Below are 15145 nucleotides of genomic sequence, written 5' to 3'. Positions count from 1 at the left end.
CAGCAGATAGAGCTGCATGTCATAATCATGTAATTTATTTTCATCTTGTCTGGGCTTTATTGACTGCATGCCGATCATGTGGCATGGCAGTGACTTTTCACTCTTCAGTCGGAAATACACTGTACATAACACAGCTCCCACTCTCCCTCACTAATGCCTATCCCAAGCCGTGACAACTGATGCTTGGAAATTGTGTGGAAGAGTACACCTCTCTATTTCTCTCCAATGCTCTTCCTGCTGACATGCAGTGACACCGGACACCCCACAGAGTTTAGCCAGCTACCCCTCCACCCCCCCCCCCCCCTCTCCCTCTCTCTCTCTCACTCCCTCCAGTCATGTACTGTTTGGGGCTGTGGCCAGAGAGGTCAGCTCCAACTGTTCACTCAGAGCAAAACCAGTTGACTGTGTCATAACTTTTGACAAAGCAAGACAACTGAAGGGATCACAGATTAGGCAACCGACTCACTGAGGGGAAACAAGAGTATCTTGTCAATGAAAGAGGTTACACACAGACACACGATGCTGAGAAATGTGGCCGGTTTTTCACTCTCTTTTGCTCAGGACCTTCATCCACTGTGGTTTCTGTTGTTTACGTCCAACAGACAAGAATAAAGAGCACAGTGCAGTTTCATGTTGGCATCTTCGCATGTACTCCACTCGATCCTGACCAAAACTACCCCCCTCCTGATGGGTACAGGTGCACTCAAGTTACCAGTGACTGTCGTCACGCCATTGCGGCTGTGATCTTTGTACCAAGAGCCGGACTGCTCTGTTATCGATTTTGTTGTGGTGAAAATTTGACGATGGTCTGTCCGTACATTGGAGGTATGACCTGCTGTTGGGACCGAAAATGAGTGTCCGCGTCCACGTTTTGCAGGTGTCCGTTTAAGGGGGGGCAAATATAGAAGGAAAACACTCCGTGCCGAGCAAATGTGTCCGTACATGTCAGGTGTCCGCTCACGCTGGGGGCCGTACATTGCAGGGACTGCTGTAGTGCGAATAGAATTTTTGCTTTTAAAATGGGTGTGATAATTAGTATTTTCTGTTCTACTCACTCTTGCAAGCAAAGCACACTTTTACTTTTAGTTTACTGTTGTGTTTATTCCAGTGGTATGAATTGTAGCTAAAAAAAAAATGCATCTATATATATATTATCAAAAGAGTAACAGTGCAAATGCAGAGTCTTATAATTATTTCAGAAGGCAAGTCCTTGATTTTCCAATCCATGATCTACACACATTCACTGATTGAGCTATCGCCGTATCGGAAAGACAGCCAAAATTAACTTCAGATTGGATGTTTCTCCACGAATTTCAAGCGTTACAATGGTCCAAAGTTCGATCAGCAGCACTTTGGAGGGGAGGGGAAAAGTCAGTATTAAGTTTGTGTGGGATAACCCATATATGCAAAGCCGGCTGACGTCCTCGTTCTACTGCCTCTACTAGCTGAAAACAAGTGATCTCATCGGCTACCAGTAAGTTCGTCACACGGTAGATTCGTCACGGGTGACGAAGATACCGGCAGGGTGGGCGGGTGTTTATGCTTAGAGCTTATAAAATGCTTTCAGATGTTTGATTTGTGGGAGAGATTCAAGATTCACATTTTTAAGAGAGAGAGAGAGAGAGAGAGAGAGAGAGAGAGAGAATATGAAAATGCCATTTTAGATTGTGTACTTCACCTACTCAAAGAAAAAAGAGATACAAAATAAATACGCACATCACATATATATATATATATATGCTCTGTGAAAGGAGAGAGAGAGAGAGGGGGGAGAGAGAGAGAGAAAGGGGGGGGGGGGGAGGTGCAAGGTTGTATTACCATTACATAACAGCCGCGCTCGGACTACTGTGGCGAAGTTACTGTGGCGAAGTTACCGGGGACCGGTGACGAATCTACCGTTTGACGAACTTACTGGTCCATCTCATCATACCAACCAAATGGTTCGAAATGACTCGCCTTACAGATTTCTTTGCAGTCCTGCTGGGATCAACTTTTACACTAATACTGACTGTTGTATTGAAAGCCCTATTTGATTATAAACAACATTTCCTGTGGTCTACAAATCCGACACTTACCTGGTCAGTCTCCAATTCGTCAAAACGTTCCCTGATAGTCGCCATGTTGTCTCGAATCAAGGGACACCACCCACGGAACACATCACAAGAGTGCATTTTCCTTTGATATTACGACAATTGATTCAACTTCCCAAACTCTTAATTTTGCAAAGTTAAGTTAGTCCTTCTGTGTGGTAACATTATTCGTCACGCAGAATCTTCTGGTAAAGCTTTTAGAGCGATCTGAAGGCCTTTTTCTGGCGGACACCCTATCTTTAAGTACAGCTGAAGGACTCAGTTCTCTTCAAGTCATACAATGTCTTTGTATTAAAATATGAAAAGAAGACCCAGGACATCCTTACGCTTGTATGAATCTAATAATTCTGTTCTCTTGGAGCAAACTGCAAGACTACAGTAGTGTGTTATGAAGCAAGGGGGTCCAACATTATTTTTTCTTTTAATACAGCTGAGGTACTCGGTTCTCTTCAAGTCATACAATGTCTGAAATGCGTTGCTCATCCCAGCTGCTTGTGTTTCAAATTGTGTCAGGAACACAAACATTCTTCCGTTCCATGATTAAAATGTAACTTGTGTGTTGTCAAATGTGTTGCGTCGTTGTGATTCTTTCTGTACAGAACTTCGCTTTCTCCTTTACTGATATGTCTGAAAGCTGGCCGCACAGAAATGCATGAACAGTCAACGCTTGCCAAATCCCATCAGTTGCCATGCAGCAAGGGAGACAACCGCTAAAATAGAAGCTATTTTATTTGGATCTTAGTATTGTGCCCGTGTCCATACACTTAATGATATGAATCACTTGAGCAACTCATGATGACAGAAATGAAGATCTACAATAATTTCAACCGTGTATTTTTTGTTTGTTTTAGGAGTGTGTGTGTGTGTGTCAAATGGTAAGAGAATGAGGAAGAGCGAAATGTTAAGATGTAATAACAAACAGAAGTAAGCGATCTGACAACAGACAACAGTAAGTGAGAGCAATGCCGAACCAATCTCCTGGCACCCGAGAGAATAAGGAGCACTGAACAAACAAGCGACAAGTGCGCAAGTAACATGTATCATGTTCAAATACATATGAATTGTTGAATAAACACTGTTTAAACCAAGTGCGCGCGCAAGTCTCTATTCTCTATCACTTTTCTAATCCGTCCGTAACAGAAATAAAGCTTTAAAAATATATAAAGCCATATATTCTTAAGGCCTTATTTTTCTGCCTCCTGTATGCCATTAGTGATTACAGAGAGAGAATATGTGTGCTCATGTGAGTGTGCCTGTCCATGTGTTTGTGTGTGTTATCAGAGACATTCTATCTATGTCTCTAGTGTTATGAGATGTGAGTGTGTGTTTTTATTTTGACAATAGTGATCGGCAGAAAAATGCCCTATGTTGTAAGGCCTTAACCAAAATAAGACTTCATTTCATTAAGGCATTAAAAGAAAGAAGGCCTTAGTTCCCCATATTACTACACGTCATTTACAATTAGTTGATCATCGTAAAAGTTTTGTTTGGTCAATATTGCTTAGCTCTTTAAAAATTAGTGTCAATTATACTTTTGCATTTAAAAAAAAATTGCTTTATGTCAGGGTCAAGGACTACTTTAGTAGTCTTTGGTCAGGGTCAAAAGAGAAACTCAAGTCTAACACAGTATCAAAGAGCTGTTCCTCTTAAAAAAAATGTATTTAACTAAAGCCTGTGAAATAAGAGGTAAAAGATTCTCAAACGTTTTTAGACTTGACTGCATGCATGTTTTCTTGCATTTGTCAACTTGCACACATAACCATTACATACCAGCCAAACAGCACACACACTTTCACATGCACAATCAAATCACGACTGAAAGTCCAATGTGTACAGCCAATCACAAGACAAATTCTTTATTTCTTGCCACTCAGCCTGTTCAGCACGCTTCACGCTGTGTGAACAAACTATCTCAGATCAAAAACACACGTAGCAGAAGTAGCTCTCAACACCAATTCTTTTCAGTCCCAGAAATGTCAGTGCAGATGGCAACAAGATGGATCGAATCTGTAGCACAGTATAGTTCAGGAGAAAATACGTAGCGGATTAGTTGACTACGCAGGTATGCTGTTGATTTTCTCGTTGAGGAGCAGCTGCGTGCGAGTCAAGTTGGCGAGGTACACCACCATCAACAGATCCTGCAAACACATGGCAAAATACAGTGTTAACACTTATCATGCAGATTGGTAGGGTATATATATAATATACAGTGAAGTCCGGCTGTAGTGATAGACCCATATAGTGATAGTCCGGCTGTAGTAATAGAATTTCTGGGTCCCGGTCCCAGTTGTTCATGTTCTTTGTTAACTTAGTCCGGTTGTAGTGATATTTTTCAGTCCGGATATAGTGATAGTCCGCTTGTAGTGATACTATTTTCAAGTCCCGGGGAAGCTAAAGTCCGGCTGTAGTAATAATGTTCAAGAGTAATCTCCCTTTACCAAAATGGCGAGCAAAAGCCAGCCACGCACTGTGCTTACCCTGAAGTGGACAATTGATCTGACAATTTGTCATTTAACCCTTATTTCTAAGTGGCCCTTCTCTCTCTCTCTCTAAAACACACACACACACACACGCACGCACGCACGCACACACACACACACACCGGCTGTTGAACTGCCAGGACGGGGGTAGGTTAACACAGGACATTTGCAAGCCTGACAAAGACGACAGAAGAAACGTCACAAAACGAAATCAATAGTGGTTCCAAAATCACCTTGTTACTGCCTTGAGGCTAGTTTACCAAATGTGCCGCCGCATGTAGCAATAAAAGCTTTGAAGATATCACTACAACTACAAGCGATTGGCCGGATGTAGTAATAAAACCTACAAAAATAGAACTATAACCGGACGTCCGGATGTAGTGATAAAACCTACAAAAATAGAACTATAACCGGACGTCCGGATGTAGTGATAAAACCTACAAAAATATCACTATAACCGGACGTCCTGGTGTACTGATAGTCCGGATGTAGTGATAAAAAAAATTTGGTCCCGAGGGCTATAACTACTTCCGGACTTCACTGTATCACTATATGATTTGTATGCACTTGATCTTCAAAGGTGCAGTCATTTTCTGTAAAAACAGATCAGCCCACAGTCTTAGATCTGGCCAGGCTTTTCCATGGGGTAAGGCCACCCCCCACTTGTACACATACTAAAACTCAACATCCTGACGGCTCTAAGTGCAGTCAAGGCAGTTGCCTAGGCTGTTGTCCTTATCCTATGCAATACACTAATAGCATGGCAGATATGAGATAATGAGCTGAATCTTTTACATTGGAAGGACTGTGCCTTCAATTCTGAAACTTCGACATTACTGAACCACTGACTTTTCTTGACGAAGTCTTCCATAATATGCCTTTGTCTCAACCTTAATCATGTTAATGGTGTATTAGAGAAGTATGAGCACTCAAAGTGCTCAGTATTATGTATGATACATCATTAAGGTGCAAACTATCAAAATGAAATCGTACAGTATCAAACCACAGACAAAATTATGGGCACAGACTGTTACACCTTTATTGGCCTGGGTTGATGAAGATAAAACAGAACACGATTAGCTCCCCTCGGACTGACAAAAAACTGGTCCGACAATAAGCCGCCAATCTTAGTCATAATGTATTGGTAATCAATTTATACCATAATTACGTGGAGTAATTGAAGAAGAACATGATCGAATTGCAGGTGGCATAAAACAAATTGCCTGTATCATTATGGATCATCAACTGACCCTGACATTGGACTGGGTGGCCGAGTGGTAACGCACTTGCGCTCGGAAGTGAGAGGTTGCGAGTTCGACCCTGGGTAAGGGCGTTAGCAATTTTCTCCCCCCTTTCCTAACCTAGGTGGTGGGTTCAAGTGCTAGTCTTTCGGATGAGACGAAAAACCGAGGTCCCTTTGTGTACACTACATTGGGGTGTGCACGTTAAAGATCCCACGATTGACAAAATTGCATAGGCATAGATAAAAAATGTCCACCAAAATACCCGTGTGACTTGGAATAATAGACTGTGAAAAGTAGGATATGCGCCGAAATGGCTGCGATCTGCTGGTCGATGTGAATGTGTGATGTATTGTGTAAAAAAAATTCCATCCCACACGGCATGAATAGATCCCTGCGCCTTGAGTCCGAGTCTGGAGATACGCGCGCGATATAAGACTTGATATAATAATGAACGTAAGAAACCAAACTCTATATTACGACCCCCTGCATTACAATCAATTTTTGGTTACATTTCCAAAGTCGTTTAACAGAGGTTTCACGTTAATAACATGGAGCTGGATTGTGTTCAAGACTTACCTTCATGTTGGAGTTGAGCATGTTCTCAAACTCCTCTGGGTCAATCTTAGGTACGCTGGACACGAGGTCTAACAAGAAGCGACCTACTGTTGTGTCGGCTTGAACCTTGCCTGCCTGTAACCACACACATTTATCCCAGTTAAGAGACACAAAGAGTATTTAATATTCCAAATCCTCCATCCCAGTATTTTATAATCATCAAAGCAGTATAACTATCACCCTTCTTGTCTAATTTCTAGCATGTCAAAACAAAACAGGATGAAGTAAAGTTATCATTTTATGTACATGTATGTATTCAAATTGCCTTCCACTTCCAGACATATCAACTTGGCTTGAACCTTTGGGTATCCAATTCTGAATAGTTTCACGACATATTGGCAGGCAGACTATTTTGGTGACTTATAGCTACATCAACATTTGCTGCACCTTTTATTATCAAGACAAAACTCCAATTCAGTCATATTATAGATACCGGCAATTAATAAACCGATGAACTTTTAGAACTTTCAGCGTTGACTTTTATTCAGTTATTACATGTGTCCACAAATGACTAGCATTATATTAGTTTGCCATGAGATTTGCTGAATGCAAAGTCAAATCGTTTGGGGAGATGGCCAGGGTGGGAGTCCAAACTAATCTTGCCAAATACAAAACTGCTACTAGACTTTTAATATCAGGATTCTAGGAGAGCCTGTTGTAAAACCTCATGGTACGAGCACAAACAAAGAAGAGCCTATTATCATGCTTTTTTTGGTTACCAAAAACAAGCTTTTAACAAGCCTGACCAGTTTTCTACGCAAAAAGAAAGGGACAACTGATGCAACTGACCAGGACGTTGTCGACGTACTCGAGGACCTGCTGCAGCATCTGTCGCAGTTTGGTGCAGGCCGACTCCACCTTGATCAGGTCCGACTGGATGGACACCTGGCGCTTAGGTTTGTACTTGCCCTGCTGCAGCACCTCCACTGAAACAGTGAGGAAGTGCAAGTCTTTGTCACAAAAAGAACACTGAACACCCAAAGAACAAATCAAGCTTGTCGCCTTTATGGTGACATTTGTACTGGAGCCTGTGGGGCATGACAAAATCTACCTGAAAATATGTTGAAACTGAAGGCACCAACATATGGAACGATCTTACCCTTCTTTGGCTAAGACCTTTAATTTTCCTCTGACACTCCTCAGCCAAAACAATCATCACATTGCTGCAATGCTTGCTTAAGACATAGCCATATGCACCTGTGCAATAGCAGATCTATACACATCCCTACAATATGAATCACTCCCCCACCAACTCATCCTCAACCTCCTCCACAGGCAAACACTTGTAACTCACACAAAGTTGTGCAGTGGAACCCCCATTCTAAGACCTCCAAAAAACGGCGAAATTCAGGTCTTATATCGGAGTCTTAAAACGGAGGTAAATTTACACAGGTTAGGAACAGAAAATGTGAAAAATCAAAGTCATATAAAGGGGGAAGTCTTAAATCGGTGGGTTCCACTGTACCACAGCAGGGATGTCGTTAGGCGTCGGACATCGGACATATAACGATGAAAATCCCCAAATGTCCGATTCACATTGCCGCATGTCGGTCAGATGTCCTATCGTTTTAGCCTGAGCGTGGTCATTGTCCGATATGTACTCCATTCCTTCGGACAGCGCGATATTCGTTAATTTTCATTTAAAGATACAAATCTTCTAAAAGACCGAACGCTCTCGTGTTCAGCTGACACTGAATAGTGGATTATTTTTAGATCAGTGCATGCTACAGGAGTATGGGAGACAACTCCAACTGACTACATTTGTCGTCTGCTTTTTTTTCCGATACGAGACGAAGCACTGAATTATGCCGCTGAAAAAAAACCCTAAAGCCTGCAAAAGATCAGCATTAGATCAAACCGATCATTTTGTTTTTCAACTTTTATCCAAATCATGCAGTTTGTAATCAAAGTAAGAGCTCTGAAGTGGTTCATGTTGGTTTCTTGTTTGTGGTTTCTTTGAAACTAAACAAATACAACATTATACGCACACTGTGTTGATGTATTTACTATATTATGTGTGTGTTCTACAGCGCGCGCGCGTGGGTGTGTGTGTGTGTGTGTGTGCGTGTGGGCGCATGACTTTGGAACAATTCCATGGAATGTGTTATAAGCTGTTTGGCGCAAATTCATAATGTCCTATTACACTTTCTGAAAGCGGTCAAATGTCCTATTGATGCTGAAGAACTCAGGACATTTGTCCTATAGGTATGAATTTGTAGCAACATCCCTGCCACAGTTTGACATAGCGATTGATCCCTGTCCAAATCTTCAGTTGGTAACATTGATATCAACAGACCGAGTCAACAAGGCCCTACAACTACACCAAAGTCCCCAGCCCAACAGACGGACACCACAGTGATGATTTGTCCTTACCTCCTGTCTGTTCAGGATCATAGCTGGTGATGTCGACAGATGCAGGGGTGAACATGGTGCCTGTGGTTTTGCCTGGTACACCGATGGCAGTGCTGACGAAAGCCTTGAGGTTCATCTTACCGCCTCGCATCACAGTATCCACCGTCAGATGGATGGGATGCTTTGCCTCACGCGAGTAGTACTCATGGATGAGGACGGAGTGTACTGACACCTCTGACCCTGTGGAATACCTGCAAAACACAAGTGTTGATCTTTAAATGACTGCTTTGAACTTTCAGTCGCTGAGCTGTCTTACTCGAGTCAAGACCTGCCTGGCTCTAGCTGCGCCTCGTGATACACTGACATGCTTTATCTGTGTGTGACCGGCGATACCTGTGTGAGAACTGTTTTACCGGTGTGTGTTTTTGGCTGGATTTTCTCACTCTACACTTCTACTTCTGACGGGAGGCTATATTACACTGCGACTTCTGACGGGAGGCTATATCATTGCTAAGTTTATCTGTCTCAGTGTCTGTCTTTATCCTGAATAAGTGTCTGCGCATAATTGGTTTTTTTAGGGTGTCACTGTCAGCATGCACAGAATGGAGTGATGGTATTTGGTACAAAATAGTTGTCCCATCTTTCTAAAGAAAAATATTGAAATAAATAATACAATAATAATGACTAGCAATAATGAATGTAAGTTGTAACATGTAGATAATTTGTTATCATTAATTTGAAATGCAACGTTAAAAGAAAGAAAAAAGAGAGTAAATTAAATTACAGTGTAGCTGAGAAAAAAAGGACAATTGAATAAAAGAAAACTGACCAGCCAACGATCATCTCACTGGAGTTGACTTTCTTGTGAAGTTCATACATACTCCTGGCGTAGTCAATATCCACGGCAACCTAAAGGGTAAACAATCAAATCAGAAAGTTAATAGGCATACACTCACTGAAGAACACATATTTATACAAATTTCTCCGAATGCTAGATATTTTGTCTTAATCTATTGTCTTTCTGTGTGGATTGATTGATTGACTAGGTATACAATAATAAAATTACGAAGAGTTATGCACTGCCATCAAAGAACACAAAAAGTAGTGACAACATTAAACTAGTGTTAAAACTTCAAGATAATATTAATAAAACCACAAGAAAACATCTGTTCATAAGTAAACTCACCAGTCATGACTCGTATTGACCTTAAATATTAAGTATTACTTCACACAGCATAATTCATCAAGTCTTTATATATTTGTTCAAAGAATAATTCTATGCAGTAACACTCAAACTTAATAACATGGCATTGACAATAGCATACATTACATGTATACACTCAGATGAGTCAGAGGTAGAGTTCCATACCATAGACATAATACGCAATAGGATTAGGACTTCCACAGTACCAGTGGTTTGAATTGATCAACACGTTAACTTATCATATAGTACTGTTGCAGAAAGCAAGAAACAGTCCTACCTCATCTTCAGACTCATTGTGAGGAACAGCAAAACAATTTGAGACTTCAACAATTCCTTTTTCATATGAACCTGAAATGAAACAAAGGAATGAAATGAACAATCAATTATCGACTCCTGGCAAAATTAGACCATTAAGGCATTTGGGGGACCACCCACAAATGGATTGACGCATTCTTATCAGGCAGAACTCAACAGGTAGTTGTAGATGGTGAAACATCAGACCAAGTCCCAGTAGTGAGCGGAGTGCCACAAGGAACAGTAATGGGGCCCCTTTTGTTTCTCCTCTTCATCAACGACCTCCCACATAAACTCATCTCTTCTTCTTCTTCTTCTGCGTTCGTGGGCTGAAACCCCCACGTACACTCGTGTTTTTGCACGAGTGGAATTGTTACGTGTATGACCGTTTTTACCCCGCCATTTAGGCAGCCATACGCCGCTTTCGGAGGAAGCATGCTGGGTATTTTCGTGTTTCTATAACCCACCGAACTCTGACATGGATTACAGGATCTTTTACGTGCGCACTTGGTCTTGTGCTTGCGTGTACACACGAAGGGGGATAAGCCACTAGCAGGTCTGCACATAAGTTGACCTGGGAGATCGGAAAAATCGCCACACTTAACCCACCAGGTGGCCGCGGCCGGGATTCGAACCCTCGACCTTCCGATTAGGAGGCCGACGTCTTGCCACAACGCCACAGCGCCCGTCGCAAACTCATCTCTAAAACCAGGTTGTTCGCAGATGATTGCATTGTCTACAGGGAAATTAGAGACATACAGGATTGTAGACTCCTTCAAAGTGATTTAAACACCTTGTCACAGTGGGAAAGGACTTGGGGTATGGAATTCCACCCACAGAAGTGTAGTGTTTTGACTTGCTCCAGATCACGCAAGAGAACCACCTTTGACTATGTTTTGAAAGGTTTCACACTAGAGCAGACAACCAGCTCCAAGTATTTAGGTGTAGATATCTGTAGTGACCTTTCATGGAAGTCCCACATCGACCGTGTTACCAAGAAAGCAAACGGCGTTCTCGGATTCCTGAAAAGAAACCTACGCACAACCAACAAGAAGACCAAGTCCAACGCATACTTCACGCTCGTACGACCACACTTAGAGTATTGTAGTGCAGTTTGGAACCCGCACACCGTAGAGATGACCAAAAAGGTAGAACAGATTCAACGTAGGGCAGCAAGGTATGTGACACACGATTATAGTTATGAAAGTAGTGTCAGTTCCATGTTGCAGTCACTCGGATGGGAAACCCTAGAAAGTAGGCGCACCAAGACCCAACTCACAATGCTCCACAAAATCATCAACAACCTGGTAGATATCCCCCCAGACCCCTACCTCACCCCTGGCACTGGCAGAACTCGATCCAACCACAACCTTAAACTTCGCCAAATTTCCGCCCGTACAAATTATTTTAAATACAGCTTCTTCCCGCGTACCATCCCCGTGTGGAATTCCCTCCCGGCAGCTGCTGCCGAGGCTCCCTCTCTGGTATCTTTCAGAGGGGAGCTCTCCAAACTCTCATTCTAACTCCTCCCCACTCCTTATTTTGTTTCAAAGTTAGAGTAGGGTCTCAGTTATATTCAGTTCCTCCTTGATCGTTTTGTTTCGTTTGACTACTTCCTTTATGCTTAAGTCTTTTCTATCCTCAGTTACTTTTGATTTTTTCTCCGTCTTTGTCCTCTTAAAGAGCGCTAGTCACTAAAAGTCAGCAATTGACGACGTGACGAAAATATTCTGAATTCTGAAATCAGAATGAGATCTAGTAGCCAGTGATCGCGCTAGGTTTTTTTCAAACCGGTATGACGTCATGAGCTGGCTACAAGGCTCTCACGAAAATCGGTAAGCTTGCCAAGGCAACCAGTAAAAGACAAACAATGACTTACAATACATTAAATCAATGTCAGTGATATGCGGACGTTCCCCCCCCCCCCCCCCTCAAAGCAACTGTCGCACAACTTGACAGTGACACATCAGCAGCCGCTGTAAGAGAGAGAGAGAGAGAGAGAGAGAGAGAGAGAGAGAGAGAGAGAGAGAGAGAGAGAGAGAGAGAGAGAGAGAGAGAGAGGAGAGAGAGAGAGAGAGAGAGAGACTTCCGAAATAAAATACGAAAGCAAATAGTAATCACACAACTGGAAGACTTACTCACTAGTTACTTACTGTTACAGTTTCACTTTCGCCTAGTCTTTGTTGTCAAAAAGTTTTCACGCGCAGAGCCAACAGCATTTCTATGACTTAGCGATTTTGAATGGTCTTCGAGAGATGAATGTTGAAAATTTCGACAACCTCTTGTGTAACCATTTTTTTTATGTGTTTTTTTGCAGTCTTCACAAAACATGAGAAAGTTCTCCCCCTCCCCCTCTGTCCGCAACCACAGAAACTCTTTGCGCCATTTTTCCTGAAATCGTTTGACAGTGGAAGATGCCGATGTTGGTTTCTTTGCCGCCGCTTGAGACTCGGGCTCTGCAGATGTACTAGGCCGTGAAGTTCAGAAGTACTTTCACTTTCAGTTCCTTCATTCAAAGGCCTTATCTCACCTCTTGGGGGTAGAAAAGACAGTAAAGATCGTTGCTTCTTCATCGCAATCGACTCGCCTCGCCTCACAATAATCAACTGTATGTAGACAAAGATCTAAGCTGGTGTGAGTACGTGATTTCCCGGTTTGATGCTATGTCGGCTATAGTTAGACGCCGTCCCTTATAACATAAACTGAAAGATTTTACGATGGCCTGGGAACCGAAAGAAATGGCACGAAAAGTATGATGTCTGATTTTTGACGTCATGTTTGACACCTTGACATCAAGTGTCATCAATGGAGACATAATCGCAACATTGTAGCGCTGTCACAAAAAGCCATCCAAATCTCTCTCTCTCTCTCTCTCTCTCTCTCCCCCTCGTACTGACAAACGATTTTTGTAATTACTACTTTTTTTTTTACCGGTCAAACCAAATAACAATCGGTACGTCTGACCGACATCCACTTTTTTTTCCGGTATTGGCGAATCTTAACCGGTAAAATACCGGAAATTACCGGTAAACGCGATCCCTGAGTAGCACGGCATTGCTATCAGCTCATCCACTCTTTAAACATCACAAAAAAATGAGTGTTTGTATCTTTTGATCCATGGATTCAAACGTAACACGGCATGTGTTTCAAACGTAACACGGCATGTGTTATCTCGGGCAGGAACCAGATGGTTTTCTGTTGTTCATCTTCTCCCACAACAAAGTGCTCATTTATGACAATAAACTTACAAAAATAACCAATCAAACTATAAGAAAACGTCTATTACCTAACAGTGTTCCAATGACACGCTTTGCGTCTTCATTTCTTCTCTCATATGAGTCTATTATGCTGAACAGCACCATAGGGTGGATTTTACACACGAGATTAGACGCCATTTTGATACCGGTGTGGGATGACGTCTACCTACCGAAATGCAAAATAAAGTAGAACAAAGAAAGAATGATCCTAGAATGGTCAGATGGCACAGGCTTTTAGTTTTACAGGAAACTTTTTATTTTTTAAAGGATTTTCCAGGTTCGTTAAAAACCCTTCAATACAATGTGTTGGGTCCCCTCAGTGAACGCATTTAGTTTACTATTTATTATTAAAAATATGATTTCCATTCAAAAATCCAAAAACACGAATTGCTAACGAGATCCGCCGATAACAATTACATTGTGTACCTCATTTGTCTCCTTTAAAGACCAAAATATCACAGTTCTTGTGAATGTTTGTCTATGATTATAAACGTTCCATAAACTTAATCTTTCTTTTTTGTTTGTTTAATTCTACGTATGTAGTTATAATATTCAAATGCTAAAACCATAGACCTATATTAGATAGGTCCCTGCTAAAACTGACTGTCATCATATCATATCATTCAATTATGACTTGAAATATTAAAGCCCAAATTAAGACCAGTGCCAATATATTCATTTTTTTGAAATTGTTCATTTTAAGTTGTACTGCGTTTACGAGTATTAATATAAATGACCACAGCTTCAGGCCAGTCAAAACATTTTAAGTTGTGTCATCATCTGAGAAGTAAGCTTACATGTAGCTGTGTTCCGGTTAGTGGACCGGTGAAGGTATTCTTCTTCTTCTTCTTCTTCTTCTTCTTCTTCTTCTTCTTCTTCTTCTTCTTCTTCTTCTTCTTCTTCTTCTTCTTCTTCTTCTTCTTCTTCTTCTTCTTTTTCTTCAAGGCGCATTCGTCTTGGAAAGGATTATAGATAACTAATTAGCTGCAGCTTTTTGGACAGACCATCCATGACTAAATAACAAGAGTTTTTTTCTGTACGGCTAGGCTTTTGCCCAGCATGTGGGTGTCAGCTCTTTAGTTTCTCAAGTGCACAGTTCCAAATCGGAGTTGTGTTTTTCATTTTTCATTTATTTTTTAATTGTTTATACTGCTTGAGCAATGTTTATTTTCGGACTGAGTCCAAGCAGATCACTGTCAATGCGGCTTGCAACTCAGTGAAGACTTTTAGTCTCCAATAATTCTGAAAGCGGCTGCATGGTGGTCACGGATTGTCTGCGGCCACAGACGTATTATTCGTATAATAAGAAATAAATTAAAAACAACATCCACGTGTTACGTTGCTCTCAGTCAACCTATAAAATGGTCTTCTGGCGAAATTGACACAACTGGATTTGATTTATTTTTATGAAGAATTCTTATTCGTCTGTCAATTGTTGCAATAAAACTAATCCACGATACTTTTCAAGTTGGATAGCAGTAAAAAAAAAACGTCAACATAACACCTCTTTCTGCAATCTCAAATGTTCGTGTATATTTTTTTTGCTCGTTTCAATAACTCCATGTTTCTGAAAAGCACATTCTGCTATATTTCTGTAAATTTGTATTTT

At 41.4% G+C, this 15145-nt stretch overlaps 1 protein-coding gene across 1 annotated transcript; it reads right to left on the bottom strand.

Annotated features, from left to right (window-relative positions):
- Window positions 1-3921: 3921 nt before the first annotated feature.
- LOC138969218 (eukaryotic translation initiation factor 3 subunit F-like) lies at window positions 3922-13695 on the bottom strand. Its single transcript, XM_070341963.1, has 7 exons — window positions 13566-13695; window positions 10263-10333; window positions 9611-9690; window positions 8803-9032; window positions 7219-7355; window positions 6391-6504; window positions 3922-4228 (listed from the first exon to the last, which is right to left on the bottom strand). Exons 1-7 carry the CDS (start codon window positions 13672-13674, stop codon window positions 4145-4147), a joined length of 825 nt encoding a protein of 274 aa, XP_070198064.1. The 5' UTR covers window positions 13675-13695; the 3' UTR covers window positions 3922-4144.
- Between the last annotated feature and the right edge of the window lie 1450 nt (window positions 13696-15145).

This window comes from Littorina saxatilis, linkage group LG6 (assembly GCF_037325665.1).
Source record: "Littorina saxatilis isolate snail1 linkage group LG6, US_GU_Lsax_2.0, whole genome shotgun sequence".
Lineage (NCBI taxonomy): Eukaryota > Metazoa > Mollusca > Gastropoda > Littorinimorpha > Littorinidae > Littorina > Littorina saxatilis.
This window is presented reverse-complemented; position numbering and strand designations above follow the sequence as displayed.

Excerpts from the sequence above, each read along its gene's own strand:
- LOC138969218 (XM_070341963.1), bottom strand. The coding sequence starts at position 13,674 with ATGGCGTCTAATCTCGTGTGTAAAATCCACCCTATGGTGCTGTTCAGC. Across the intron at positions 10,334-13,565 it reads TGTCATTGGAACACTGTTAG|GTTCATATGAAAAAGGAATT; the intron begins GTAATAGACGTT and ends GTTTCATTTCAG. Across the intron at positions 6,505-7,218 it reads AGTACGTCGACAACGTCCTG|GCAGGCAAGGTTCAAGCCGA; the intron begins GTCAGTTGCATC and ends GTGTGGTTACAG.